Here is a 27,959-nt window from a genome sequence, read left to right on the forward strand (position 1 = left end):
AAGCAAATTGTGGATGAAATGTGCATTTGCAGCAACATTTGCAAATTGAACATTTGCCTTAAAAACCGCACAAGATACAGGTTAATGTAACACACTTCCATCTCCCTCATGGTGCAATACGAGACACAAAAACCTGCTGCTAAGCATCCTGGGAAGTAGGCCCCACCCTGTGTTTTTCTTATTCCAGCTTTTTTAAGTGTTAACTTAAAACCAAAGTGAACTCAACTCTTGAAGATATGGTAAAATGAATAAAAAGTTAACGCAGCTTGCTACTGTAAGTTTACCTTTCACAAACTCACCCTGTTTTCTCGTAAACAGTTTTATTCACTCATTTAAAAAAAAGACAGCCAATGGTTTTCTTTGTCAAACCGTTGGCTGTTTTATTCTGGTTAAATGAGGAAAATTCTCCCCTTTTTCGTGGCTTATGCTCCATGTGGAACCACTGTTATTTCTAGTCGGTCTCTACTACAGCTTACCTTATTGTGGGCGAAGCTGGCTTAAGTTAAACCGAGAGGAGCCGCAGTCCACGCACAACTAATCCAGCAGGTATGTGGAGTGGAACCTCCAGATTTACTAAGACTATAGAAAGTAATCAGGACTTCTTTTCAAAGTGGGACCGCGGGATTCGTTTCTCAGCCCACGAGGTTTGAATGTGAAGTAAAGAAACAGAGGAGGTGGATTACAGCTGGACAGATCAAACACAAAAAGGAAGTTTAATATAAAGAATTCAAGGGTTCGTGAGATGAGCGCACCAAGAACAAAGGACGAAGCGGCGCTCTGGTTAAGACAGAACAACACAACTGAACTCTGACCCTTCAGATGAGCGTCAGGTAAACACAGGGAGTGTGTGAAAACCCGCACAAAGACAAATATTCACAGAAGAAGAATACCATCGTTACTTTATCGTCTTTATGAGTTTGAAAGCCGTCGCTTTAAGAGTTCAGTCCCTGACTGTGGGCGAAGCAGGATAAAGTTAAACCGAGAGGAGCTGCAGTCCACACAAATCTAATCCAACAGGTATGTGGAGTGGAACCGCACAGCTGTTTTTGGTAGAAATCATATTTCCAAGTGGAAAAATCATAAATTATGTGTAACAGAGTTATAGAAATCGGTCACTGATTATGTTAACAAACTGGTGGCAAATAATGTCCATGTCGATCATCACTCTCTGAAAAACTAAGTACGGCGGGCCGATCCAGACAGACAAACTTTGACGTCAATTGAAGAAGTGTAGGAAATTATAGATTTAAATGTTTCAAAATCCAAATAGACATGGAAGGAAGTGAAAAACTACCATTGGGTAGTAAAAAAGACAAAGACTCGACCAATAATCAGCTCCAGAGTGACCTAAGAATTTAAGAGGTTACAGTACAGAAAAGAGAAATGGTGCCACATTTTACAGATTTATGAAAGCAAGATGGTTTTTTGGGGGTCTAGGGGTTCCAAACAGTTTATCAGATGACTGTCAAAGCAGCAGAAGTTTACAGTACGTAGATAATATATGAACATTTAGCAGTTTCAATCTCAGTGTTTCTAATAAAGTTTGACTTTTTGTCAAGAATGTTTTGGAGCAGTGATAAACTGGAGTTGTGTCGGTATGATGATGGTTTGTATTAGGCACTGTGTTGACATTCAGATCCACTTTCTGTCATCTAAAATTCAGAGGAAATACATTGAAGTTTGTGGTTCAAATGTGAGAAGATGTGAAAAAAAACCTCAGGGATATCAACACATTTCCAAGATTAGGGCCATTTTGCTACATAGAAGACATGTGATTTTAGTCACTAGACAAGAATGGAAGATTTTTAACATCAAACTACCGAGTCCACGAAGTCAGAAAAAAAATTAAAAATATGCACACCTGCCTGTTATTGCTGCTTCTTTTTGCAAGCAAGAGCTTGTGAATCGACCCTCTCATTCTTTACAAGGTGAAGTCAACGAAATTAAACTGCGAGGCGGGGCGGACTACAGGCCCCTGTGACAAAAAACCTTTTGCTCTGGGCTCGTTTCAAAGTTTGACTCTGGCTAAAGAAGAGCAGGTGAGTAACTGGAGTGTTTCAAAACCATGAGAACAAACTCAAACCTAAAAACAAGTCAAGAGTGGACAATGTGTACTTTCTCCTCCTGTGTCCACATCTCCTCTGTATGGTACGGCATTGTTTCAACTTTAAGGCTTAAGGTCCGATTGTGCGGTTAAAGCCAACTACCCCTCCTGTGTTATTCACAGCAACATTTACCCAGACAGATCAAATGAATTATTCTGACAGTCTGCCAAAGGCTGCAGCGTGCGCTCGTATGCGTGTAGCCGCAGGCTCCGGCTTCAAACCTATAGATGGATTATGATAATTGACTGATCTGCATTCACCTAGGGTAACGTAACCTCTGGAGGGTGAAAAGGGGAACTGCGTGGGAGGGTTGGAAAGGTGGAAAGCATGTAAAGAGAAAACTAAGTAGGGAGGGGAAGGAAAGATCTCACACAGAAAGAAGAGGTTTAATAAACTAGGCGGACGGTGTGGTTCTAAAGAAAGGAAACAATAAAAAGAAAAAGAGAGTGATTATATTTCCGCCGGGACAGTCTGGGAGGTGAAAGAAGAAGAGGGGCGAGATCAACGAGGGAGGCGAATGAAAGGGCGCAGGAGAGGATGGAGAGGCATTCCTGGCTGCTGGCATAAAAGCGGCGAGGAAGAGGGAAAGCAGCTAATCTGAAATCCAGATGCCTTGGGGACCAGCAGAGGGTCAAGCAAACAGAGCGCTCCATCCCCTCCACGCACTCTCTCCTCGCAGATCAACGGGACGAGGACAATCAGCTGGATACTTGTTGACGTCGGTGTCTCTAGTAGAACTTTGTCCATCTCAAGGAGTTTGTCGTTTTCTCTCCTTAGACAGTTTGTTTTCCATCTCCTGGAGGAATTCCCAGGTGAGTCCCATGTGAATTTTAGAATGAGGCCCTTTTAAAGGCTCCCAGATGTAGGGGCCAGCTTTACAGATGTTGTTTTCTGGCACTCTTCCTTTTATTTGCCATCTAAACTTCTATATAATTTACGAAAGTAACCTCACTTATATACTGTAGATTCAGAATAATGTCTGTTATCATTTAGCTGCATTAAAGAGCTTTTGCTAACTGAAAGTAAAGTATTTGTAAAAGTGATGTATATCACTTTTTAACAATGCAAAAAGACAAAATCTTACCAAGTACTTTAGTCTAGTTTCTAGTACAAATATCTTAGTACACACAAAATACAACATAACTAACTTACAAGCAACTTTTCTGAAAGATATAGCTTACTTTACGAAACTCATTCTTAATATTTATTTGAAAAAAATGTGCTAGATTTTTTTTTTTTTTACCTATAACATGGAGAAAATGTAAGTGAAGAAATCTGCCAGTTCAACTAAAAAATCAATATTAGGGGATTATTTATTTAAAATAAGTTCCTATATTTTGCGGATAACTTGTGAATAAGTTTGGTCTTATTCCAAGTGTGTTAAAATATTTGTACTAGAAACTAGACCAAATATAACCTGATGTGTTTTTGCAGTGTACTCAATCAATCATGCTGTCTTTCGTCTGTTAACATAATCAGACAGCAGTAGGATTAGAGTGGAGCCATTAAACTAGTTGAAAAACATGCTGACAAACCATTGAAGCAGCATCTAAACCTAATTTCTACTAAGATAAAGCAGGAACAACATCTGAGAAGTTCTGTTCTCTGACCCAGACTTTTTCAGGAAGTTCGTCCAGTCATGTTGTTGCCTGTGAACACTTCGGGCAAGAAAAGACGCTCTGCATAAATACAGCATTTAAAATTTATTAGACACTCTGCTATGTTTTAATGACTAAAGAGGGCCAACTTCTCCTAATAACAAGCAGCAGGTAGTACATGCTTACAAAGAATGGTTGAATTTATGCTCTAATGAATGAGGATAATTGCAAACAAAGCTAAAGCACAAACAGTTGAAGGTTAACTTGATAGTTTGTTGGCTTTTTGAGGTATTTACAACTAATGCTTGGAAGGAACATTCAAAAGCAATCAAATCCTTAAAAGAAATTGACTATAAAAAGTTCCTTATCCTGTGTGCCAAGTGCCAGTCTATGAAGCCACTTGGAAAAAGATGCTATCCGGCAGAGAAACAATGGAAATGCATGTGCAGCATATGATATTGTCGAGTTTCATGGAAAACATGTGGATTTCATACTGCGGTCCTCTTAAGACATGTGTTATCTTGAAAAGAACAGCTTGGATTTGGCCGACTGTCAGTCCAACATTCTATATTTAATGATGTGCTGACTTTGTTCTGACATTCTTTAAAGAATCCAACGGGTTTTCAGATCCATTCGTATTTTTTTTATCAACTGAAACTAGAAGATCATTAGATGGAGCTTAAAGCTAATCAAGGAGACTCTTAAATTTATGTAACATTCTTTTTTGTGTGTGTGTGTGGTTTCTGTGGAATTATACAACAACCTACTTGGCGAATTTAAAAAAAAAAACAAAACAAGCTTTGGGTGCACCAGTTTGAATTTATTGTGGATTATCTATATTTCAGAGAAGGTCAAATATATACATACAGACTCAAAAATGGATGAATGTAGAGGTGAAGAGATAGCAGCATGGTAGTAGATCATCTAAGCAGCCATTTTGTTCCCACAAACAAACTTAGTGTACAGTTCTAGTTGGATAGTCTCACCAGAGTTGGTAGAGTTTATTCAAATTGGATGTTTCTGATCAGGAATTCAGCTTTTAGATCAACAGGATTGAGGTATTTGCCATCCTACAAGTTTAATGTCAATCTGCTTCATCAATTTCAAAAATACTTTCGATGTGTGATCGAGATTATTGTTCTGTTGGATAAGTTTTAGCCATTCAGTTGTTGACGTTAAATAATTTGGATACAAGCCTCTATTTTCTGTACTCCACCCATTTGAGCAAGTGGCAGCAAAAAACGATTGTCAGATTATGCTACCACCACCATGCCTTTAAATTTTTACAGTGGTCTTAAGTTTCTTGAGTTGGAATGCTTCACCATGATTTCTTTATAGTCCTCTTGTCAATGTGCCCAAACATTTCTCCAGAAGGGGGTGCTCTTCTGCGCTTGTCCATGTGGGAGGCAAACATTTTTAGACAAGTTTGCAGGTTTATATTTTGAATCATGGGGGATTCTCTTGGTCAGCACCTTTCAGTGCATGGCAATGTAAAATTTGCTTCTCTGTGGACTGATGTCAGTCGATCATTCACTTGAGCCTTCTGTTTAATTGTATAATATTGCTAAAAATTTGACATCACTGAACACGTCTCTGAACTCTGTTTTGGCTAACTGACAGATTCCAGGACATGATCAAACTAAAATAACATATTTCACCAATAATACCATATTTCCATTGTTTGTGATTCTAATCCCACTGTAACATTTTATAAACCATGATCAAATCAAAATAAAACACCCTGCTGGTAAATCATGATTGTTTGTTTTTTGAGTCACATAACTACATGTCTTTCTGGTAGTATTTCCTTCTACAGTTATTAGCTGTCAAAGTGGGTGAGAAATTTTGACCTGACTGATATAAGAGCAACATATTGTTCATGCAAAATGACATAAGGCAGGCAACCAATAGCACAAAAGTACAAAATAGAAAAGTAGCCAAATAGGTCACTATTTGGCCAAAAAAAGGTTGAAAAAGTGCAACTTTACAAATGGAAAGATAAATTATAAAGGGTGCACAGATAAAGAGTTCTGCTCCAGTCAATGCTCAAGCTGTGAATGAAACTATTAATTGTCAATTTATGAACATTTATGAATACTATAGTCAGCCTTATATTTCTAAAGATGATCCACTAAAAAGCACCCTATAGAAAGATGTAAAGAAAAGAAATGACTTATTACAGCTGTACTGACAATGACACACTTTGCCAGACAGACAGACAGCATATGATTTTGATACACAGGATGTCAGACTGGTTTGTGCTCCTCCTCTATAAGGAGTACACCACTTTCACCTCTGCCAGACACATGTGATTTTTATGGTTCAACAAAAGTCTTATTCCTATTTCCTTGGATCTCTTCGCCTGTTTTCATTTGTCCTTGTCTTTTTTCATTGCACTGCATTGTTTTCTCCTTCCTTCTACCCAGATTTCTATCTTTATATCTTCTTGTTTCCTCCTTTTTGGGGTGTAATCCTCCTTATTTATATCCTTATTTCCAAAATATGCTAAATTTAACCCATACCAGCATTTCTTATAAAATGTTTCAAGATGAGAAAGACATTATTTACTATAGGGAACAGATTTGAGAGGGTTTCCACTTTCACCGTGAATTAGAATTAACTTTTTGTACTTCATGTGTATGACACGTTCCTCATAGATAGAAGCCCAGTTCTCTTCCATCATGTGACAGAGTGATATTGTGTGTTTCAGTGGAAAAGCAACATGGCTAATGACTCAAATTGAAAACACACAGATCTCAACCTTACTCTCTTGCTCCATCTGGGAAATGCCTCAGCCAGATCTGATGTAAAATAGCAAACCAGGACAAATATGCTGGCAGAGATTTAGATTTGACAAAGTTGAAAAATAAAATCACAATTTCAACTAGCTGCTTTTTTTGCTTAAAATTTTGTCAACAAATTTTGATAGAGAAATTTGCAAGTCCTATTTGCTAAAGTCAGTAATCATAAATTGGGTCAATTCTTCCTGCGTCAATTTGTACTTTAATTTCATACTCAACCATTGACTTTTTGTATGCATGGTTGTTTGAAGGTACTCTTGTTTCCCACAGTCAGTAAACACGCTGAACTACCCTTAAAACTGAGTATGTATGTGTAGTGCTGTAATGGGAGTGTGTTAGCTTGTGATGGACTGTCCACCTGTAGTTACATCCACTTCCCAGTCCAGATAAAGCAGATAGAGATCATAGATGGGGTAGATGCAAGCATCGCTGACCCACAGGCGGCTTAATGCGTTTTTCAGGTCAGGAAACCTGAGCAGCGTGTGGCTTTGTGATGGAGAAAGACAACAGCGCCAAAGTCAGATCCAAGGAGGAGGATTATCAATCTGCTGTCGGAATGATAATAACATGACAATCCGACCCCTTCACACACTTTACCGTTTCGTTCTCTCTCTCTAATACGCACAAACACACACACACACGCATACCCCCCCACACACACACACACACACAGCTGTTAGGTGAATTATCCTCCCTGTATGGATGGAACACAGACTGAAGTGGAAACCAGAAACCCCCAAACTGGCCTCTAATGACTTGAGAAATTCGTTTGTTACTTGTTAACATTTCTCTTCCTGCCTCTTCAACAGATCAGTGTGAGAAAGAATTTGTGTGGGTGTGTGAGAGAGTTGCTGTATGTAAATAGTACGTTATTCACCCCTCAAATCACATTACTGATATTATTTCTGTAAACTTTTTGCTGTCTCTAAACTTGATGTTCTATTCATACATGTTTCACTGGTTTTGTGGTGTTTACCTGCATTAGATTTAGAGGCAGTAGTTCAAAAGTTCAGATTTTTTTTAATTTTTTTTACCCTTTTTCAAGTCAATAAATAAATATTGATCTAAAATAGAAACTCAAGAAGCTCCAGAGATAAAAAGAGAAGAAAAAAAAATCTTACCAGGATCCCACACTTAGCAGAACTTCTGTGGTCCCAAAACAAACTGACCTGTAAATAAGGTCAGGAAAAAGTGAAGTTGGCAATCAGCAGTTAACAAATCAAGTATATAGTAGCCAGTAATGTTTCAAAATCAATCCAAACAGCCTATGTTTGAATAACTAAATTTTTCATTAATCACAAATTAGCTTGTTTAATAACTAATGAATCATATTGATGTTGCACAACAAGCATCAAGTCATTCATTGAAAATACATTCAACGCTCTGTTAGCATAAACTGAACATAAGCCCAGACATCACAGGCATTTCAGTAAGAATGCCACAAGCATTAGCATTTCAAAAGATGTTTAAAAAAACACCATACAAATGGCAGTTTAGCTGAACTGTTAAAGGGGCAGTGTGATGTAAAATTTACTTTCTTGAGTTTTAGATCATGTTATAATGTTATTCGGTCATCAAAACAGACCTGGAGTGTCGCCTTGATTCTTTCATGCATGTTTGAGTAATTCTTAAATCTCCATGGCAACCATTCAGCTGTGCAAAACGCCTGGGTGGACCTAGCTCCGCCTTTGAGGACGAAGCTCCTCCTCTAAGCTGCAGTTTCTAAGCTTACAAACTCCACAGAGCAACACTCCTCCGTAAGTCCCTCACTCAGCTCCTTCAGACTAGCCAGCAGCAATTAGCACACACCTGGTGAAGCTGTGCATCAGCTGAGCTCATTATAGGAGCTATTTATGTGGAACGCTGGTAAAAACGTTGTTAAAGGGTTAGTAGAGGAGCCATGTTGTGATGACTTCATGAAGATGGAGTTTCAGAAAGAACAGGAGCTTCTTAAAGAGACAGAGACCCAATTTCAAGGCATTAAACTAGGAAGTTGTTTTTTTTAAGTTATATTGACGCATGTAGCATTTTTATAACAACTGAAGGTGACATAGTTACTTGATTGCAATATAAAATGGCACAATGTGCCTGAAAAACACATACCCCCCCCGCCCCCCCTCCCCTTAAGGGCCCTTAAAACAGCAATAAAAAATCAGCAGTCCTGTTTCAGTTACTGTTAATTGTAATAATTTTATCCACAAACTTATCAAACATGTCGAAACGCCACGATGGAGAACTGATATAATAGACAAAACGGGACCTAGAAACAGATCCTAGCAGTAAAATTAACAACAGGATCCAAACAAATTCACCAGTGAATCTGGTAACTCCATATCAAGTCTTCATCGAGTTTTTGGATGTAAAAGGCAGACAGCTCCATTCCAGCTACGCACAGCCAGCACTTTAATAACAGCGCCCCCCAGTGGCTGGATGAATGAAAAGCTTATAGGTTTGGAAAAGTTGGCTAAATGTCTGCAGTTACTTTTTCTTGCCATTTTTTTTCCCCTTGTGTCCCCCCCGCCTGAAGAGACTCTGAACTGGTCAAGGTTAAAAGTTGAGTCTTTAATCCAGAGTAGAGTTGATGGGTTGATTGTGTGCTGACAAAAAAAGATGTATTGCTGCTCTTCAATATGATTACGTTGGACAAACAGAAGATTAGTTCGCTGTTCTCCCCCCATGAGAAAACGCGCACCCAGTGACAGGCAGGATTTAGACACGTATTCAAAGCTTTCTGAGCGGCTCTGTCAGCCTGGAGGGAAAAGAGTTTGATAATGTAATCCCAAGCTTGGGGATTTTTCTCACAACTCTCATATTTTTCCTCAGACTCGCTAATGTCCCGTCTCTCTTCCCCCATCTCTTTCATTTCCAAATCTAATCTCCAGCAAAGGGAAACGTTTATGAATGCGTGGAGGTTTGCATCACATTAGGATAATTTCTCTCTTTCATCGGGAGGAATCAAAGCTAAAAATGACAACTGAATCTAAGACGAGGAATGTGTTCATCCTCATCGCGAAACCTGTGTCAGAAGATCAAAGACTGAATATGAATGTGGTACAAAATACTACATGGGCAATTTATTCAGGTAGAGATGTACAGCAGAGCCTCGCAAAGCGACTCAAGGATGGACATTTTTGACGTTTGGTCACGTCATGAACTCAAAGGTTTGAGTATTTTAGTGGGATTTTACAGACTAACATAAAGTTGGGCAAATTTTAAAAGGAAACGGATGTTTAGTTTTTAAGATTTTTTGTGTGTTGTGAGTGTTTTTGTATTTTTTCTTCAAGTCTGTTGGATAGCTTCAAGTCTTAAGATAGCTTTGCACATCTGGAGGTTTTGGAACCACATTGTGGATATGGGAGTGGAAGGAAAAGGTCCTGTCGACAACGACGCCCAGAATTTAGGGGAAGGTAAAAGCATGGAGCTAAACGGGAGGAGAAAAACCATCGGATTTGGAAAGGATGTTTTAGTGCCAACGAGAAAGAGATCTGTTTTATTCTCTAAATAAGCTAAAGAAAATTATTAGAAAACCAGCGATTGAATTCACGGAGACAATCGGAGAGGGTGGAGTTGTGGCGTCAGGTTTGGTGGACAGGTGGAGCTGAGTGTCATCCAGAAACGGATTTACAAAAGGTGTGACCCAACGTAGGTAGATAATAAAATGCAGAGCCCCAAGAACTAAGCCGTGGGGAACACCAGCTCTATCGAAGGATAACAGACTGAAAAGATGTTGAATGAGCTGAAATATTGAATGTATTATTTCTCCTCTGCTTTCCCCACCATTACAACCGGTGTTCCCCAAGGCTCAATCCTCGGGCCCTTACATTTAGAGGTACTTTCTGATGAAGATTCTTCTTAGGATTAATAAACATTAACTTGTTTACTATTGACATTTCTCAGAGTATCAATTACTCCCGATGGATACCGGTTTATACTTGTTGCTCCTGGATTAAATGCATGAACGCATTTTTGTTGACATTAATCTGTGTAATCGCCGCTCTTTGCAGGTATGTTAACATTGGGAGGATTCTGACAGACCTCCAGTCATGGGGCTTTTTTTCTGCACCAAATCACTCTGCGGGCTGGCTGCAGCGTGGTTCCCCCTGTTCTTCTCATCACTCCTACTGCATTCGGTAAATCATTATTGCAGATGCTGCTGATTTATTGTGGATGGGAGCAGTTAAAGTTACAATGTCAGGAGAGGTGAATAACCACTAGCTTTCTTATGAAGAGCAATGCAGGTGGTTCTACTTTCTGGAAATTGTGGGAAAGTTTAACATTTTCTACTGAAATATTAAGTCTAAGGTGGATAGTTTGAATAATTTCTCTCAAAAAAAAGTCCTTAATTTTCTCCTCTTTTTTTAACCTTCATTGTCCTTCACGTGTCCCGTAGCTGGTCCACGGTGTTCCATCCTGTCCGCGGAGCTGCAGCTGCCCAGGCACTAAGGAGGTCCACTGCACCTTCAGACATCTCGCCACCATTCCCAAGGCCTTCCCTAAAACCACAGAGAGGCTCAACCTGGGGTAAGACTCAGCCACATCGTTCAAAACAGGAGGCATGTAGTCATTATGGGGGATGGAAACTCTCCTCCTCATCAGGATACTACAAGGAACAGAGGGGAAGTGAAATGTTGTCATTAGACAGCAAACGATCAAGCACTTATGAAAACAGTTCTACTTTTGAGATATTTTGTCTTTGTCTTGGAACGCTGAAGACAAGTCCCTTGTTGTCCAAAGTGGAATCTGAGGAAGGATTCACTCAACCAGCAACAGCTGTAGTGAAAAAAGCACCATTAACTGGGGAGGAAATCAGCTGGAGCCTTATTAGTGTACATAGTTGAGATAAAATCTGATTTCAGATTGAAGCATCAGGACTTGACAGAGTGGCTCGCAAAAGTATTAATTCAGAAAACTTTTCTGCATTGAAACCATAAACAGAGTAATTTGGGGGGTAATTTAATGTGACGGACCAACACAAGATACAGCGGACCCAGGTATTTGTGGGGGGGTTAGGAACCTAAAATAAATGTTCTAGTAATTGAGACGTCCTCTAAAAATGTTTTACCACAAGTTTTCTGATCAAATGTTTTTGCACTTGGATGAGCTGTTTATTCCAGCTGGTTTGAAATGAGTGTACTTCGTAAAACTGAAATAAAGTTTCACGCCAGTTTGTATAAAGCAGCTAAGTATGTATTTGTAGGCACCGGCCTCCTCAGAAGTCGAGATTGTCATTCTAACCTGTTGAATCCAAAGCTCTTCTGTAAACTGGCCGACTAAAATTTCCCCTAAACACCACATATATAGCAGCTCCAAAACGACTTAGAAACAACCAGATGTAGTTGAGTAGTTGAGTGCACACCTTGAATCCTTCCTCATATTCCTTCTGCGAGTATCTGAAAGTCCTGCAGAGTGAAGGAGTGCATCTGCTTTTGTTAACAGAAAAGCACTAAACCTGCCAGGGTTTGAAGCTGAGCCCCCAACGGGGAAACCTACACTAAAATGTGTGCATTCATAGTGTAAGACACTGGGGATGAAAGTGAGATCCGCATGATATATCGCCAGCTGGATGGTTTTAATGAATGGTGGGCAGTACAAGGGGGAGACGGGAAGCAAATTCTGGAAAGTTCCATGTGTGTTTGGATGCGTAGGGGTATCTGCAGCTTCCTGGTCGATAACTCTGACAGCCAGGACACAAATCCATCCAGATCCAGCTGACACTTTGATTTGCTGCTGTAAATCACATTTTGTTCTCGAATCTTCTGAATTTAGTCTGAAAGTGTAATCTGTTCTAAACTGGGTAATTCTGGTTCGTACCAAAATAAGAAACCTCTTAACTGAAAAACAAAATGCTAAACCTTAAAGCTACATGATTTAGAGGTGGAGAAAATCACTGTAGGTCAAAGGTTGGCCAAATTCTCTCTGCTACTCCTCCATCCTCCACTCTGTCATTCCCTCCGGTGTTTTTCTTAACTTTCCCTTCAGTGAGCTCATTCCCCAGACAAACACTGGCTAGCAAACAGCTAGTAGCATACCTCTCGACCCCTGCCTTCAATAGCAGACCACCCGACTGATCCTGAAGGTTCCCTTTTCATTGCAGACTCTTTATTTTCTTTCTCTTACAGTTACAACAGCCTGACAGAGGTGGAGGGGTCAGAGTTCAGGTCGCTGCGGCAACTGGAAATGCTCATGTTGCATGGAAATGACATTAGCATGGTCCAGACTGGGGCTTTCTACACTCTACGGTCACTGCAGGTACTTTTTTTTTACTCTTAGCGCATGCATGTCTTTGCACAGTCTTCAGACTGAAAGCAACATTAACATTTTGGAAAGGTTCTTGAGAGGGAATCTGTAGTGGGAGCTAAAGATTGCCATGATGGACAGGAGGTCTTCCAGCGTCAGCGAAATGCCAGGTGCACCTTTCTAAAATCTGGTTAGCAATCATGAGAAAGGTTTATGCTTGACGCATCTACAGACGCACAGAATCGAGCCGACAACTTTTATAGCATTTATAGCTACTTTGTGCGGCTCATTCTCATATTGTTCTAAACTCTAGGTGGCAGTGTTGGGTGCTTATGGCAGCTGTAGCATGCTTAGAAGAAAAAAAAAGTTATAGTAGCAAGATGCCAACACAAGTGAGTGTGTTGGTGGTCGTATCGTCTTTACTCACTGAGTCACGTATTCACAAACTTCCACCAGAGGGAGCTCTTTTTCTGCATATTACAAAGTTTTAAAAAATCTGAAATGACATAATTTGACAGTTGGCAACTATCAGGAAGTATTAATGGGACCAATATTGGAATTAATTTTTTGGTTTTATTTTGTTTTTCAACAGTTTTAGCAGATCACAGTTACCAATGTAACCAAAGGAAATGTTTGATCAAACCTAATGTATATCTTACAGAACTTTCTGCATATGTTTTCTTCACATCTGTCTGCAGATAATTTTTCCGGGTCAAAAAGTAAAAAAAAAAAAAACTAACAAAAAAAAAACAGCCTAGATCAGTGGTTCCCAAACTTTTTCTCCTGTGCCCCGCCAGTGGTTTGCAAATATTTTCTGTGAAAAGTTCTTTGCGTTTTGCTGGTTTGCTGCCATGATTCTAACACACCCGCATAGCTCTGCAGGTCAGCAGCAGGTCTCCTTCACTGCCGCACAGGTGTAAACCCAGCGCGAGTGTAGTAGCGCTCTTGTTGCGTTTAAAGGCGGCTCGGAAAAACAGGTTACCACATGTTAACAATGGATGAAACAGTTTTAACTGCTGATAAAAGTGACAGAGGACACAGATATGGGAAGGGTGGAAGCCCCTACTGTATCAAATCGACATAGGAATAACAGAGAGTTGGCCATTCTAAGGTAAAAACCCAACGCATACAGCGTTCATGGTTTTTTGGGGGTTTTTTTCATCCAGAGGCTTCCAGCGCCCCCCCCCTGTAATGGCACGGCACCCCCCCCCCCCCCCTCCCCTTGGGGGCGCACCCCACAGTTTGGGAACCTCTGGCCTAGATTAAGTTATAAGTGGACATGAAAACCCACACGCAGGTTTGCTGTGACATACTACTCCTCAGATAAATCTTCTTCTTTAAATGTTACTGTAATTTTCTTCAGGGCTGGAACATCACAAAGAAAAATTGTGGTAATGAGGCTGGCAAAAGCTAGTGCATGCAGTTTACCGAACAAACGAAATCACGGTAATTCTTTCCTACATAATCCCTACTTTGGACAGTAATTAGCTGCACTGTGATTGCTTCCCTGTTGCCAGGTCCATATGGCTGCAGTTACAGGCTGAATTTGATCTTAATCAAAACAAAAGCCAATGCCAAAGAAATAGATGAGAAACAACGAACACATTACATTTTGCCAATTGGAAAATACACTGAGAAACAAAAACAGGACACTGGACCTTATGTGACTTAATATTACTTGACCAGACCGAGACACAACAACATCTGTTTGGTTCATTCTCAGGAACAGAGTTTATAAGCTGCAGTTGCTATTGAAGTTTCATTGTGTAAAAATAGCTAATAGCAAGTGAACTTTCTTATTTTATTTCAAACAGATCCTGAAGCTGAGCTATAACAAGCTCACATCAGTGAGTTCTGGTCTCTTCGAGGGCCTGGTCACTCTGATCCGGCTCCACCTGGATCACAACCTTATCAATTTTATAGAGCCCTACTCCTTTTCTGGTCTGACCTCTCTGAAACTCCTACAACTGGAAGGGAACCAGCTGAACCAGATCCATCCTCACACCTTCATAACGGTCTCGGTACTAGGAAGCTTTTGGACCTCTGGACTCAAGTAAGAAACTCAACAACCGCTGGAGCTTTGCTTCAGTTATACATTTCTTAAATTTTAGGCCAAGAATTTTACTTAGGAATGTAGAATATGTACGCAGTACACAATTTATGACAAAAAAACATGATGTTTTTTTCTTAGACACTTACATCTGGCAGATAACCTGCTGGAGGAGCTTCCTCCTGCGGCGCTAAAAACGGCTCCCAGGCTGGAGCTCCTCACGATCCATGGTAATCCCTGGAACTGTGACTGCCAGCTTCACTGGTTTGTGGAATGGAGCACTACTCACGAAGGTAAATTAATAAACATTTATCTTCTTCTTTGTGGGCTGGAGAGGAACTCATGTTTTTTTTAAGTATAGAAATTAAGAAAATAAATAGCAAAAGCCTTTTTTTTATGATTCATCTTCCATGGACCCTTCGAAAACCCGAGCTAAATTTCACAAGTTATTACTTAATTGACTAGTTCGGTCTTGGGTTGATTAGAGTCCTGCTTTTCATTTATTTTGGGTTATGTTTAATGTTATGCCATACTTTCATTTAGTTGTTTTGTTTTTTTTAGTCTAAAACGCATGCAAATTTAAGAAACTTTTTTTTTAAATTGCCTTTAAAAAGGATTGGTGTGTCTCCCTTTTTTGTCATGTCCTCCTGAATTCAGTCGTGACAAAATAAAGTTTCTATGTATCTCTATCTATATCTATATCGACACAAGACAGAACTAAATCCAGAAAAACAATCCAATTAAATATAACCAAACAACAAACCCAACAAAATACCAGGACCTCCTGCTACTGGTGTAAAGAGCCAACCATCTTACACCAGAAACAAGAAAACGGTTGATCAGAGACATCAGGGGGAAAGGCAGGACTCATCACAATATCACAATAACAAGAGTTTGGCCACCAGGTGGCTCACTTGTAGAGCAGGAAGATTATTTCTGCATGTCCTACCCCTCTCTTTCTGCCCTTCTTCCTGTCACGTTACTAACCAATAAAGACCACAAAAAACCCTTGAACAAAAAAAGCTGTCCCATAACAGAACCAGGAGGAACCCCACATCCAAAGAGATGACAATAAAGAAACCATGAAAATGAAAACGGATAAAAATCCTTATAGAGTGAAAGCATCTTCAAGCATCAGACCAGATCTCATTATGAATATATACAAAAATCATAACAAAGCACTACTGAGACTGAGATCATTGTTTTTGCATGGAAGCAGAACCCAAAAGAAAATATTGCTTTGGTCCCGTTCATCAGACTAGTGGCTGTTTATGCCAAGCTAATTTGGTTTCTCTCCCCCTTTCATTGCCTCTTGGGTAAAATAATTACAGCTTTGTCATTCGTTTGTTACATTTTTAAACATATTTAATCAGGCCCATATGCTTTCTGTTTGGATAAGCAGCAACAGTTGACTATATATTTTCATGCTTATATCAGAAAATGTTTTTCTTCTTCTTGTCAGTGTTTTTACTGTTTTACGCCTTCTAACCTTTTCTTTTTATTCACTCTTTTCCAGGAGTAGTGAAATGTAAGAAGGAGCGCGGCTCTGCTGAGACGTGCCCTCAGTGCTCACATCCTCAACTCCTGAACCAGACCCAGCTCCTGGAGCTGTCTGTAGGCAAGCTCGTCTGTGAACGCCCAGTTCTTCGATCCCCCCTCAAACAATGGGACAATCCTCTTTGGGCAGAGTCTGAAGCTGAGCCTGACCTCCCATACACTCAGGACTTAGAAAAACCTTTGGGCGAACTGACCATTGTTCTCTCAGACAGCCATGGAAACCGGGCTTTTGTGTCATGTGACGTGCGCCATCCAGGCGATAGCTCACCCATTGCATGGGCTTCAAATCCTCAGTCGCCCATGGAGATATCTGTGAATGTGTCACTGGTGACCATCCTGGAGTGCGAGATCGATCGAGAAACGCTGCAAAATCTCTGGCAACTGGTCGCTTACTACTATGAAACCCCAGCAATTTTAGAGAGAGGTCAACAGAGGGTTAATACTAGCAAAGTTACGTATCAGTATTCCCAGGCTGTCAATGAGAACTCACCCTATTTCACAGAATTAAAAGGATATTTAGAAGCGGAACCATCTTGGCTGCTACAGCCTAGAGTCACAGTAAAGCTAAACAGGCAACAGACAACAACAAGGAAACTTGTCATGGATTTCACCACTTTAATCACAAAAAACATCAACAACCATGAGAGGCAAGAGGATGACAACGATGTTACTTCCTCCTGGGCATTAATCCGTAGAGGAACAACTGGAAGGGTTCAAACTGCTCCGGAGGGTACACAGGTCCATTTAGAGTGCAGTGCTGTTACCTCTGACCCAGAAGTAAAAGTAGAATGGATACTTCCTGATTTATCCACAGTAGAGGAAGCGACAGATAAGGTAGAAATATCTGAAAGAGGCCAGCTTGTAATTTCCAATGCCTCTGTCTCTGACTCAGGTCTCTACCACTGCATCGTTCGAAGCAAAGCTGCTGTGGACTTGATGTCACTTAGGCTTACAGTCAAAGAGCAGTCACTTGGTCCAACAGCTTTAAATGGGCAGAAAATTATGCTTGAGACAGGGGACTCTCTGTCTCTTCCTTGTGAGGTGACCTCAGCTCAGCCAAGTCAAACCTTGTGGTACCTGCCCAAAAACCAAGTTCTCCTGCCGACGCAAAAGACGAGAAGAGCAGAAGTGATGGAGAACGGCACTTTGGTGGTTAGGAAGATGACACAGGAGGATGCAGGGGAATATAGCTGCTTGGCCTCTAATCTGTACGGAGTTGACATGCTTTCTCACATGGTGGAAATAACGGGAGTAAAGGATGTAGAAAAGACCAAAGTACAGACTGACAGAGAACCACTTATTTTGCCACTAGAAACGGATGAAGGGGAGGGCTCAGGGGGTGACTTTCAAGAGACTATACGGCCTTTTGCTACGCAGCTTCCAGAGAAGGTAAGACGACCAAACAATGGCTTGTTTAAGAGAACACGTATGAAAAATTTAAAGAGAAAGCCCAATAAATCTGTTAAGGAATTGGATCCAAATCGATGGGCGGAGATACTGGCCAAAGCTAAAGCTAAACCGAGTGTTCCTCTGCCTACTGAGCAGTCACTAGAAGAGCCCAGTACAGTAACAATCCAAGCTAGCACTGTGAAAACCTCAACTTCTAGTGTGAACACAACTGCAGAGACTTTATTGTATTTTACAACCCTTCATTATACAAAGCAAAATAAATTTTCCTTTCAACGAAAAGTCAAGCCTGAATCCCATTCAAGAAATGGAAAAATGGAGGATGTCTACAAAGTACAAAAAATACAGCAAAATCAGCTTTTGGTTGTAGACCCTGTTATCCTTGGAAGTACAATACCATCCTTACAGCATGTTCAACACACCCCAAAAACAGTACAAAGTTTCACAACTCCACCTAATCTCCTTGTCAAACAACCAGAAACCAAGCAAATTGACGGGGGAAGAAGAAACTTTGTTCCTGATTGGTCTAACAGGAGAAGACCCTTTCAAAGACGTAGAAAGCCCCCAATGAGAAAACTCAAACCACACAAAAACCCCTTCTACCAAACATCTAACCACCCCCAAGGAACTGTTCCTCAAAAAACAATTACCACACCAACTACAACCACCACTACTATAACTACAACCACGACCACTACTACAACAACAACCACCCCTTCTCCAACTACACTGGGGTACAGTGAACCCCTCTCTGCTGAGTATGAGATAGAAGACAACAATGAGAAATACTATGAAGATTATGACTACAAGAGTGGCGAAAGCTTGGAAGCTACAGACGATGTAATTAGTGAAATCTCTCCTGCCACCCATCTCCATGATAGCATTACCCCCTCTCCACCAGTCAGAGAAAAAAATCCTCATCTGAATCAACAAGAATTACCTAATCCAAAGACCATTCCCACTTCAAAGTTGGAGACTCAAATTTTAAAGAGAACTGAAGATGTAGTAGACTTTGAGAAAAGTCCGGTGGAGAGAGAATGGCTCAAAGGACAAACAGAAGGAACTGAGAGCAACAATGAAAGTAATGATAAAATCCTTGCAAGAGTAAATGAGAGGGAGAATATGAATGCATCTGAGGAGCAAGAAAAATTTACAAAGGGAGGTGAGAGACACAAAGAAAAATCAAAAGCGGAGATAGTTACTCAGAGCTACAATTCACAAGATGAATTTCCGTTAACCTCCCGTAACAGACAAAGAGTTACCACAAGACCTTCACCTGATCAAAACCGGCCTGCACAACCAAAGACAACAAAACCAACTAAAAAGACTGAAAACCACCGCCCACAAGTTATGGAACCACTTCATCCTTGGCTGCATCAGAACAGTCATGAAAGAGGACAAACCAGCAGTTCCAGAACTACACACACAGATCAGGACAGAAAAGCAGTAAGACATGGTCAAGTAAATCCCAGCAGTCATTCACAGCCCCCTAAAGTTCCTCCAACCTCCCGCTGGTCCACACATCATCATCATCATCAATACTATCCCATGTACCCTTCCTGGTCTGGTCAAAGGCCATTCCCTCACCCAAGGCAAGGTAAATACAGCTAAGATATTCAGAAATTTGAGTATTTTTGTTTACTCAAACAACCTTTGTTGTAGATTTATGAGTTGTAGAGTTATGAAAGCAGTCACTCAAAGTTACAACACATGGTCTGTTTATAGGGCTGACACCCACTCATCGACCCTGGCCTTTCCTTCACCCATGGAGTCATGGCTCGTTTGTCACAAACCGACCAGAAATAACAGCTGAGACTGCAAAACCCACACCCACTGTCTCAGGAATAGACCTTTCCAAATTTCTACCACCCAATTTCTATCATCATAATCATCAAAATCACCACGTTGACAGCAAGACCCAAACAAGAGATCATCTGTTTCTTTCGAGGCTCAGAAACCGATACAGACAGGTAAAAGGAGGGCTGTTTTTGAAATGTGTGATGAAACAGGATTTCTCATTGCCCTGTTATTCAGGAATTAGAATTTGTGTTTCATTTATGTTATAAAACAAACTTCTTTTAAGCTCCTTATGATGCCATTCATACTTTTTGGATGATCTACAATCATCCGTCCCTGCATAGACCTTTAACTCTGTGGCTATACAATTAGCCACATTTGAGATTTTGAATTAGATTGGAGACAGTGAAATTTTAGGGTTCTTATTATACACCTGGTAATGTCTGTACTCAAATTTATCAAAAATTCTTTTTTTATTAATTTAAAACATGAAAAAATATATTCATGAAAGAATATTTCATTTTCTTGGACCATCATCACAAGTGAATATTGTCTTTACTAAATAACAGACTTTCCTACAATTTGTTATAAATTAAGAGATGTATTACATGTGATTACTTTTTGCTCAATTTTGACCTGTGAATTTGAAGTTTGTAAAATATCTCAATATACTAATCGCACTGATAAAGCCCCTAAGAAGTGTCCAAAGTGGTTTTTGGGGTATTTGCAGCCCTTTGAATAGTTTTAAGTGGTCATTAGTACAAACTCCTTTCATCAGCAAAAACACTTTTGGAAATTTTCAAGGACAGAATATAATATACTGTATAAAATCTTTTAAAATGGAAACTTTTAGGTACAACTTGCAAAACATAGATACATATGTAGAATAAAAATCAGTATGCGTAAGAGTAGATCAGAATGCCCAGCTCTGGTTTTGATTTTTTCAGGCCCAGCTTGATCGGATTGCTCAGCTCGGAAGGATAGCCACACCCAAACCCCGGGTTGGCTACAAACCTCCTCCTCCAGTCACACCTAAAAAAGACTCTCCGCCCCTGCATAGACCTTTAACTCTGAAACAACCAGCAGCCACTGCTTCATACTTTTACTCCCATGAGCACTTGAAGCCTGCTAAACCGTCACATTCATCATTCCTTGAACTCCCCCCAAACCCTCCTGGAAACCCACCAACGTCTCTTGCTCTGCATGTAGGTAAGTGGCCTGTTCAGTGAAGTAAGTCTTAAAAAGAGCCTACATATATTTCTAAATCTATTTTGCACCCTTTATAGTTTTGCTATGTCAAATGTCTTTTCAGGACAAATCAACCCCCCGAATCCAACAGCTGCTGCTCCTTTCCCGTGGTTGTTTGGAGTTAATGGGATGAAACCTCGTATAACCACACTTAGTACAGCAAGTGTGTCAGTGCTGGCTGAGGATGATGTGCTCCTGCCCTGCAAAGCATCTGGGAACCCTGAACCTAACATCGCTTGGACCAAAGTCTCTACAGGTGAAATATTGAAAGAAAAATAATGGAAGAAAAGAAGACGAAAGAGACAAAAAGCAAAGTCAAGAGGAAACTGATGAATTTTTATCTTGTTTTGTCGTCTGTTCTGCCACTAGGTGCCAGTATCCCAGCCAACACCAAACACGGGTCACGTTTTGAAGTCTTCAGGAATGGAACGTTCCTCATTAAAAATGTGCAACTTCAGGATCGAGGACAGTATCTCTGCACAGCACACAACAGGTTTGGATCAGATCGTATGGTAATCACCCTAGCAGTCCAGACAGAGGCTCCCAGGATCCAGCCGCCTAAGACCCCAGAACTATCTATCTACTTAGGGAAAACTGTGGCATTCGACTGCCTCGCTTCTGGGAAACCACCTGCCCAGATTTCCTGGATTCTCCCAGACAGGACGTTTGTGCGAGACCCCGGAATCATTCACACTGTCCTTTCTCCAATGTCTCTGCTTCAGAACGGGACGCTCAGAATTCACTCAGCCAATTTCTCCAGCAAAGGAGACTACAAATGTATAGCAAGCAATGCAGCTGGTGCTGACACAGTCACTTATCAACTCCATGTGGCAGCTTTGCCTCCGAGCATAAGTGAAGGAGTACAGGACACAGTGATCATTCAACCAGGTGAGAGATGACAAACAAATCTACTGCAATCTATTCAAATCCTGTTGAGAACTAGTCTTGTTTGTGGCTTACATTAGTTCATTTGCCCAGACAGGAGCATGTATGCCCACTGCTCTGTGAAGGGCGAGCCAGTGCCTGCTCTCAAATGGACACTTCCATCGGGCGTCCATGTTAAAGCATCACAATTTCTGGGACGCAGAGTATTCGTCTTCCCAAACGGGACACTGTTCGTAAAGAATGTTATGCCATCCGATGGTGGGAGGTATGAACTATAAATTGTTGGCTTAATTTAATGAATAAAATTAATATCTAATTGAATTTAAACATATCACTAACAGTACTTTGGAATTTTTTAAACAACTTTGCTCTACCTGTTGGTGCGATGATGTGAATATCAAAGTAGACACAAAGAACATTATGACCTTAGCTAATGATGCTTCCAGAATAGGGGTAGCTTAGTTTTTCCTATTTGTTAATATACTGCTCACAAAAATAAAGGGAACACTTAAACAACACAATATAACTCCAAGTAAATCTAACTTCTGTGAAATCAAACTGTCCACTTAGGAAGCAACACTGATTGACCCGACGAGGGTCCCCGTTGTCAATCAGTGTTGCTTCCTAAGCTTCCTTGTGTTGTTTAAGTGTTCCCTTTATTTTTTTGAGCAGTGTATTTCTTTTCAGACATTAAACCTTTAACCTAATTGTCCTGATATAATAATCAAGGACAGTTCATCTTTCACTAATCAACCATTCAAACCAACCTCAAACTGCAACAAAGTGTTTTTACAAGTTCACGAGTAAAGCTAAGAGCTAAGTAGCAGCTAGCTCGTGACAACCTCGTATCTTGGACTGCCTTCCTAAACATTTTAGGAACTCAGATCTGTAAGTACCTCCCTTGGACGCTCAGAAACAATTAATCAGTGGATAAACTTCATGTCCTCCCTTTATGTCACAGTATCTAATGGTAAAGAAAGAAAAGGATCCTAAAAAGGAGGGTTAATTGCAATCAATGTCATTATCACAATTTTTAACAGTATTGCAATTAGATGCTTACCTGAAATTGCACAGCCCTAATTGTCAGAAATGCTTTGGTGATATGTGTCTTATAAATAATGTATATGAAATGACATCATTGTGTTTTGAATGTTGTCCAATCAGAATTGAATAGAAAACTCTCTCCTCTCTTTACAGACAAAATATTCAACTGATATTACTGTTAATACAATTTTCATCTCAGAAACGTCCTCAAATGTGGCTAATGTAATCAACTGGGAGACAGAAAATTTCAGAGTTAACTAGTATTAGAACTTGACGAGGTTAACTTAGAATTAGGTCAGCACTAGAAATAAAGGACAGCTGCCTGCAATTACACTGGAACGTCTCTGATAAAGGTTCCAACCTGTATCTTTTTCATATTTCATAACCAAATGCAAAGTGAGCTCAAGGTCAGAAGGAGTTTGACAAACCAAATTCCCATCTACCTTTACAGGTACGAGTGTTTGGCCAGCAACGCAGTGGGTGTTGCCAAGCGAACAGTCCTGCTGGAGGTGAGAGAAGATTCCTCCTCTTTATTTGGCCAAGGTCCTCCTCCTCTTCCCATCCCACCAACCCAGAGTCATGGTTCTCCATCCCGTCAACATGTTGTGTCAGCTTTGTATGGTTCTGCTGTCTACCTCCACTGTCCAGAGTCCACTGGATCCTCAAGAGGGACTTTCTGGCAGCTGCCCTCTAAGATCATCCTGGAGCATCAATACAGGCACCTGAAATATCCTTTGACTTTGTGAACAACCGCTACATTGAACTGCATTATTGTAATCCATGTTTTTCTGCCTTTAGCCCAGAGAGACCAATTAAAGTTTTTCGTAATGGGACCCTCAGGATCCTTCAGCTAACAGAGCTGGATGGTGGAAATTATCAGTGCATCTTTCAGAGGCCTAATGGGGAAGACATGGAGCTTTTCCAGGTAAGACCAGAAAACATAATAGCTTGAAGTTCAGTTTGCAGCATAATCTTTCCAGTGGGTCTCTTTTTCTATCATTTGTCTCAGTTAACTTTTTTTTTCATTAGCATTCTTGATCCTGATTTAGAAGATCAATTTAAATTGTACATCTCCTCCAAGAGTTAAAAGTAATGTCTTTCTTGGCCTCTGACAGTTTTATTACATCAACCCTTACAAAGCATGTTTTCAAACAAGCTGCAATTCTCCAAAATTTATTCCAAAATTAGCTTACTGGTGTATTTTGGAATTACACCAGACATACATCTTTCTAGTTCCAGGTAGGAAGAAACGATCCAAAGATGGGTACATTGTGGCGGACAACATGGACAACACTAACGCTGTACGTGGCGTTTAGATAATGCTCAGCTGGTAGTAAGAGGCCAAAAGTGTGCCAAGAAGATATTTTCTACAGTTTAATACCACCAGTGGCAGTCTAAGCCGTTGATTCTTGCACCTTGTTTGGTCTTCTGCTGACTTCTTTAAGATTTATTGTGTCCTGCATGATTTGGTTTAAATGAACCATTATGCCAATTTTTTCTGACCTTGAACATCAACAAAGCAGTTTCACATACACTGCTGCCACTCACTTTATTTTTTTTCCAAATCATTCAATGCAAAATAAGAGCAATGGTTGTGAACGAAAATCACAGTAGATCAATAATTTCTGAAATACTTAGACGACAAGGTCTGACTGACACCAGCAACCATGCCATGTTCAAAATCACTTAAATCCCCTTTTCTCCTCCAGTCTGATATGGGGTTTGAACCTAGAAAGTCATGTCTGCACTGTACCGCTGCCATGGTGAATGCTACTAATGCTAACAAGCTAGTGTATTACTCACTTTATACAGCCAAAAGACCATTTTAGTAGTCTTCCAGCGCTAACTACTTTACATGTCTATGTTTAACAACAACATGAAACACTATTGTACAGATTGTGACCCAAATATTTTGGAGATATCAAAGTTCTTGCCAGGAATTATGAAAACAATGTTTCTTGGTAACTGTCAATGCCTACTGAATCCTGTACATGTGATTAAAAAATGCCAATTTTTGTCTGAAACATTAAATATGTATTTACCTCAACAGGTAGAAGTGCTGATGACTCCCCCTCGAATTGAACATGTAAGGACCACACAGACCATAGTGACTTTCGGAGAGAATTTCCAGGTAATTGCTAAAAATTAAGCAGAATATTATTCTCATTCTAATGTCACAGGTATCGGTTTAAATTTTACTTCTATAATTTCCATTGTAAACCGAACAACAGAAAATTCTGGCTTTCTGTTTTTTTTTGTTTTTTTTCATCAAGTCTGTGATTCTACTATATCGCAACATAAACCATTGGAATCATTCTTCCTTTTTTCACTGTTTTTGATCCAAGGTGGATTGTGTTGCGACAGGCCTACCCAACCCAGAGGTCTCCTGGAGTCTTCCAGATGGAACATTGGTTAACAATGGCCTTCAGTCTGACGACAGCGGCCTTCGCAATCGACGTTATGTGATGTACAGGAATGGAACTTTACTTCTTGAGCAGATGGGCAGAAAAGACGAAGGGGACTACACTTGCCATGCAATGAATAAACTAGGCAAAGATGAAAGAAAACTCAGTGTCAAACTGGGATCAAATGCTCCACAAATTGGATTAAAATCACAATCACTTGTGAAAGTGAAACTGGGAGAGTCAGTCAAACTGAGCTGTCAGGCAACAGGTGAGCCTAAACCCAGAATCACATGGATCTCACCACATACGGATGTGATACCACCACAGTCAGACAAATACAGGGTTGTAGATGACGGAACGTTAATTTTGAAGAAAGTGACACTGGCCGATGAAGGGAAATATGCCTGTGTGGCACGAAATTCTGCAGGTGATGATATTAAAAACATGATAGTTGAAGCTGAACTCCAGGAACCCTACATCAACGGTGTGAGAGGGAAGACTACGGCAAAGCTTTTGACTGTTTCCTACCAAACAGCACTTCTGGATTGCAGAGTGGAGGGAAAACCTGAACCCAAGGTCTGGTGGCTCACTCCATATGGCCACTCACTAACACCACCCTACCTTGGCGGTCGCTTCCAAGTCCACCAGAACGGAAGCCTAGAGCTGAGGGGTGTTAGGAAGACGGATGCAGGCAGGTACAAGTGTTTTGCTAAAAATCACCTGGGTGAAGCCTCCCTTTCAGTTGAGATGGAAGTGGCGTCGCTAGCTGAGAAACCCAGCTTTGCCAGTCCTAACATTGAGATCTTACCAATTAAGCAAGATGGTGGTGAACTAATTCTGGATTGCCCTGCTCGCGGCACACCAATCCCAGAGATTTCTTGGGTACTGCCCAACGGGACCATGTTATCACCCGGACGGAGACTTCAGCGTATTACTCACCATTTTGGAAATGGGACTCTGTGGATCAATCAGCCAACGCCAAGTGATAAAGGAATTTACCGGTGCCTAGCAAGAAACATAGCAGGACAAGCAGAGAAACGTTATTCCCTGGAGGCTGGCTGGAAACCTGTGATCAGAGGAACAACAGGTAGGCTATCGCTTCTCAAACCCATTACACATAGTTATCATTTTAATTTAATAGGTATTCACTATTCTGGTCCTTATTTGTTATGATGTCCAGAGGAAAAAACTTTTTATTCCTAAAATAAAGGTAGTGCACTTAAATCGGAATGATTGCATCCAAAAGATGTTTGGCTTATCTGAAATGTCAGTTGGTTAATCGCATCAACTGAGCTGCTTACCTCAAACACGGGGTCTTTAGCTCCAAGTTTGGCAACCTTTAGACAAATCTCTGTTCCAATAAATCTGAATAAAATGAACGGCTCCTGAGGCAGTAATTCAATCATTTGATACGGGTTTATTGCAGCAGGGATGCCTCTAAAAGTTGTAGGAGAGTTGTTCTTGAGGACTTGAGTTTGAAGACCTCTCTTTCAGAGTATGCTTTGTATTTGCTCCAGAAATTAGATATAATTTGGAATAACAACAGCAGTAGAAAATTATGCTCAAAATTTGAGCATAATTTAGCAAGGCTTAACCTAGTTTTGTTTGGTGTCTTTTGTCAATAACTCTTATGATTTTATCCAATCAGGTGGAATGAAGATCACTTATGGACTCAGTCTGAACCTACCTTGCACTGTTGATAGCTGGCCACAGGCACTGATTACATGGACCCTACCCAATGGAGTAGTTTTGGACAAACCACAGAATGTTGGTCGAATATCTTTCCTCACCAATGGAACCCTACACGTGAGGCAGATTGCCCCCTTTGATAAGGGAACATATATTTGTAGAGCCTCGAACTCTTTTGGATCCTCAACTCTATCTTACCCCGTTATCGTGATGGTTTTCCCTCCCCGGATCACGAGCACAATGGCTTCCATCACAAGAGTCATTCGAGGAACCCCAGTCATGCTACGGTGTACGGCGACAGGCATTCCAAAGCCAGATATTTCGTGGACATTACCTGGGCGCACCACGCTGTTACCTCACAACCACTACACAGTGCAGGGAGGGGTTCATATGACAGATGGGGGTAGTCTGGTCATACAGAATCCTGTCCTGACAAACTCTGGAATTTACAAATGCAATGCTAAAAATGCCCTTGGAACAGATTTCAAATCAACATACCTACAAGTCATTTGAGGACTCTCATAGCAGACTATGACTGAGTGAAAATTCTTTGTTGAGGACTGACTAATCATGATCAAGATGTTCTGCTGGCAGATGTAAAACAGCTTGACCTGTGGCTTTGAAGCTTGAGATACCATGGATACGATTTTTCTGTAACTACAGTACTTGTTTTGCATTTCAAGTTTTGTTCAACTCTGCAGATTCACACTGAAATATATGTTTATGAAGAATATTTTTCTATAGGAAGCTTTGGTTTCTTGACCTTCTACCTTTATTGGCATTCCAAAAGTTTCATGTGGCATTGTTGTTGATCTTCTGTGTTTGAATATTCTAGGGGTAGGCGCTCAATATGGCTGGGTGTAATCTGGTGCTTATATCTAGACATAGCTATCTCTGTTATGGTAGAAATATAATTTACAGTGTTTTCAACTGTGTCTATATCCATGTCTTAAAATCTTTAAGGAATTTAGCGTTTCATGAAACAGTACAGTTCATCACAAAATGTTATCCTGAATGAGTCACCATCAAATATAAACTGGACACACACCTGTTTGCAATTTTTTTCTGTGGTTTGTAACAAAATTATTTGTGGAAAATTTGCTCATTTGCATATTTTTGAGTTGGATATATCAAAA

The 27,959-nt window shown here is 40.4% G+C and overlaps 1 protein-coding gene and 1 long non-coding RNA gene across 2 annotated transcripts in view; one reads left to right on the top strand and one right to left on the bottom strand.

The window, feature by feature from the left end:
* Nucleotides 1-938: 938 nt before the first annotated feature.
* Nucleotides 939-27,881, top strand: LOC103471022 (matrix-remodeling-associated protein 5). Its single transcript, XM_008419789.3, has 17 exons — nt 939-2,917; nt 10,509-10,634; nt 10,895-11,025; nt 12,624-12,753; nt 14,556-14,794; nt 14,933-15,084; nt 16,308-19,352; nt 19,481-19,725; nt 20,500-20,761; nt 20,865-21,056; nt 21,170-21,688; nt 21,779-21,950; nt 23,181-23,447; nt 23,528-23,654; nt 24,780-24,860; nt 25,075-26,221; nt 26,783-27,881. The coding sequence occupies exons 2-17, from the start codon at nt 10,548-10,550 to the stop codon at nt 27,334-27,336; spliced, it is 7,350 nt and encodes a 2,449-aa protein (XP_008418011.2). The 5' UTR covers nt 939-2,917; nt 10,509-10,547; the 3' UTR covers nt 27,337-27,881.
* Nucleotides 5,001-27,959, bottom strand: part of LOC108166656 (uncharacterized) — a 39,709-nt gene continuing 16,750 nt past the window's right edge. The window contains exons 2-3 of the long non-coding RNA XR_001777019.2: nt 10,868-10,997; nt 5,001-7,673 (exon numbers count right to left, since the gene is read on the bottom strand). This is a non-coding gene — a long non-coding RNA (uncharacterized LOC108166656). The remainder of the gene's footprint in view (nt 7,674-10,867; nt 10,998-27,959) is intronic.

This window comes from Poecilia reticulata, chromosome 10 (genome assembly GCF_904066995.2).
Source record: "Poecilia reticulata chromosome 10, P_reticulata-male-v2, whole genome shotgun sequence".
Classification (NCBI taxonomy): Eukaryota; Metazoa; Chordata; class Actinopteri; order Cyprinodontiformes; family Poeciliidae; genus Poecilia; species Poecilia reticulata.

Bases quoted from the DNA above. Each gene is read 5' to 3' on its own strand.
- LOC103471022 (XM_008419789.3), top strand. From the start codon at position 10,548: ATGGGGCTTTTTTTCTGCACCAAATCACTCTGCGGGCTGGCTGCAGCG. The intron at 12,754-14,555 runs GTACTTTTTTTT...TATTTCAAACAG, and splicing joins ACACTCTACGGTCACTGCAG to ATCCTGAAGCTGAGCTATAA. The intron at 21,951-23,180 runs GTATGAACTATA...CTACCTTTACAG, and splicing joins ATGCCATCCGATGGTGGGAG to GTACGAGTGTTTGGCCAGCA.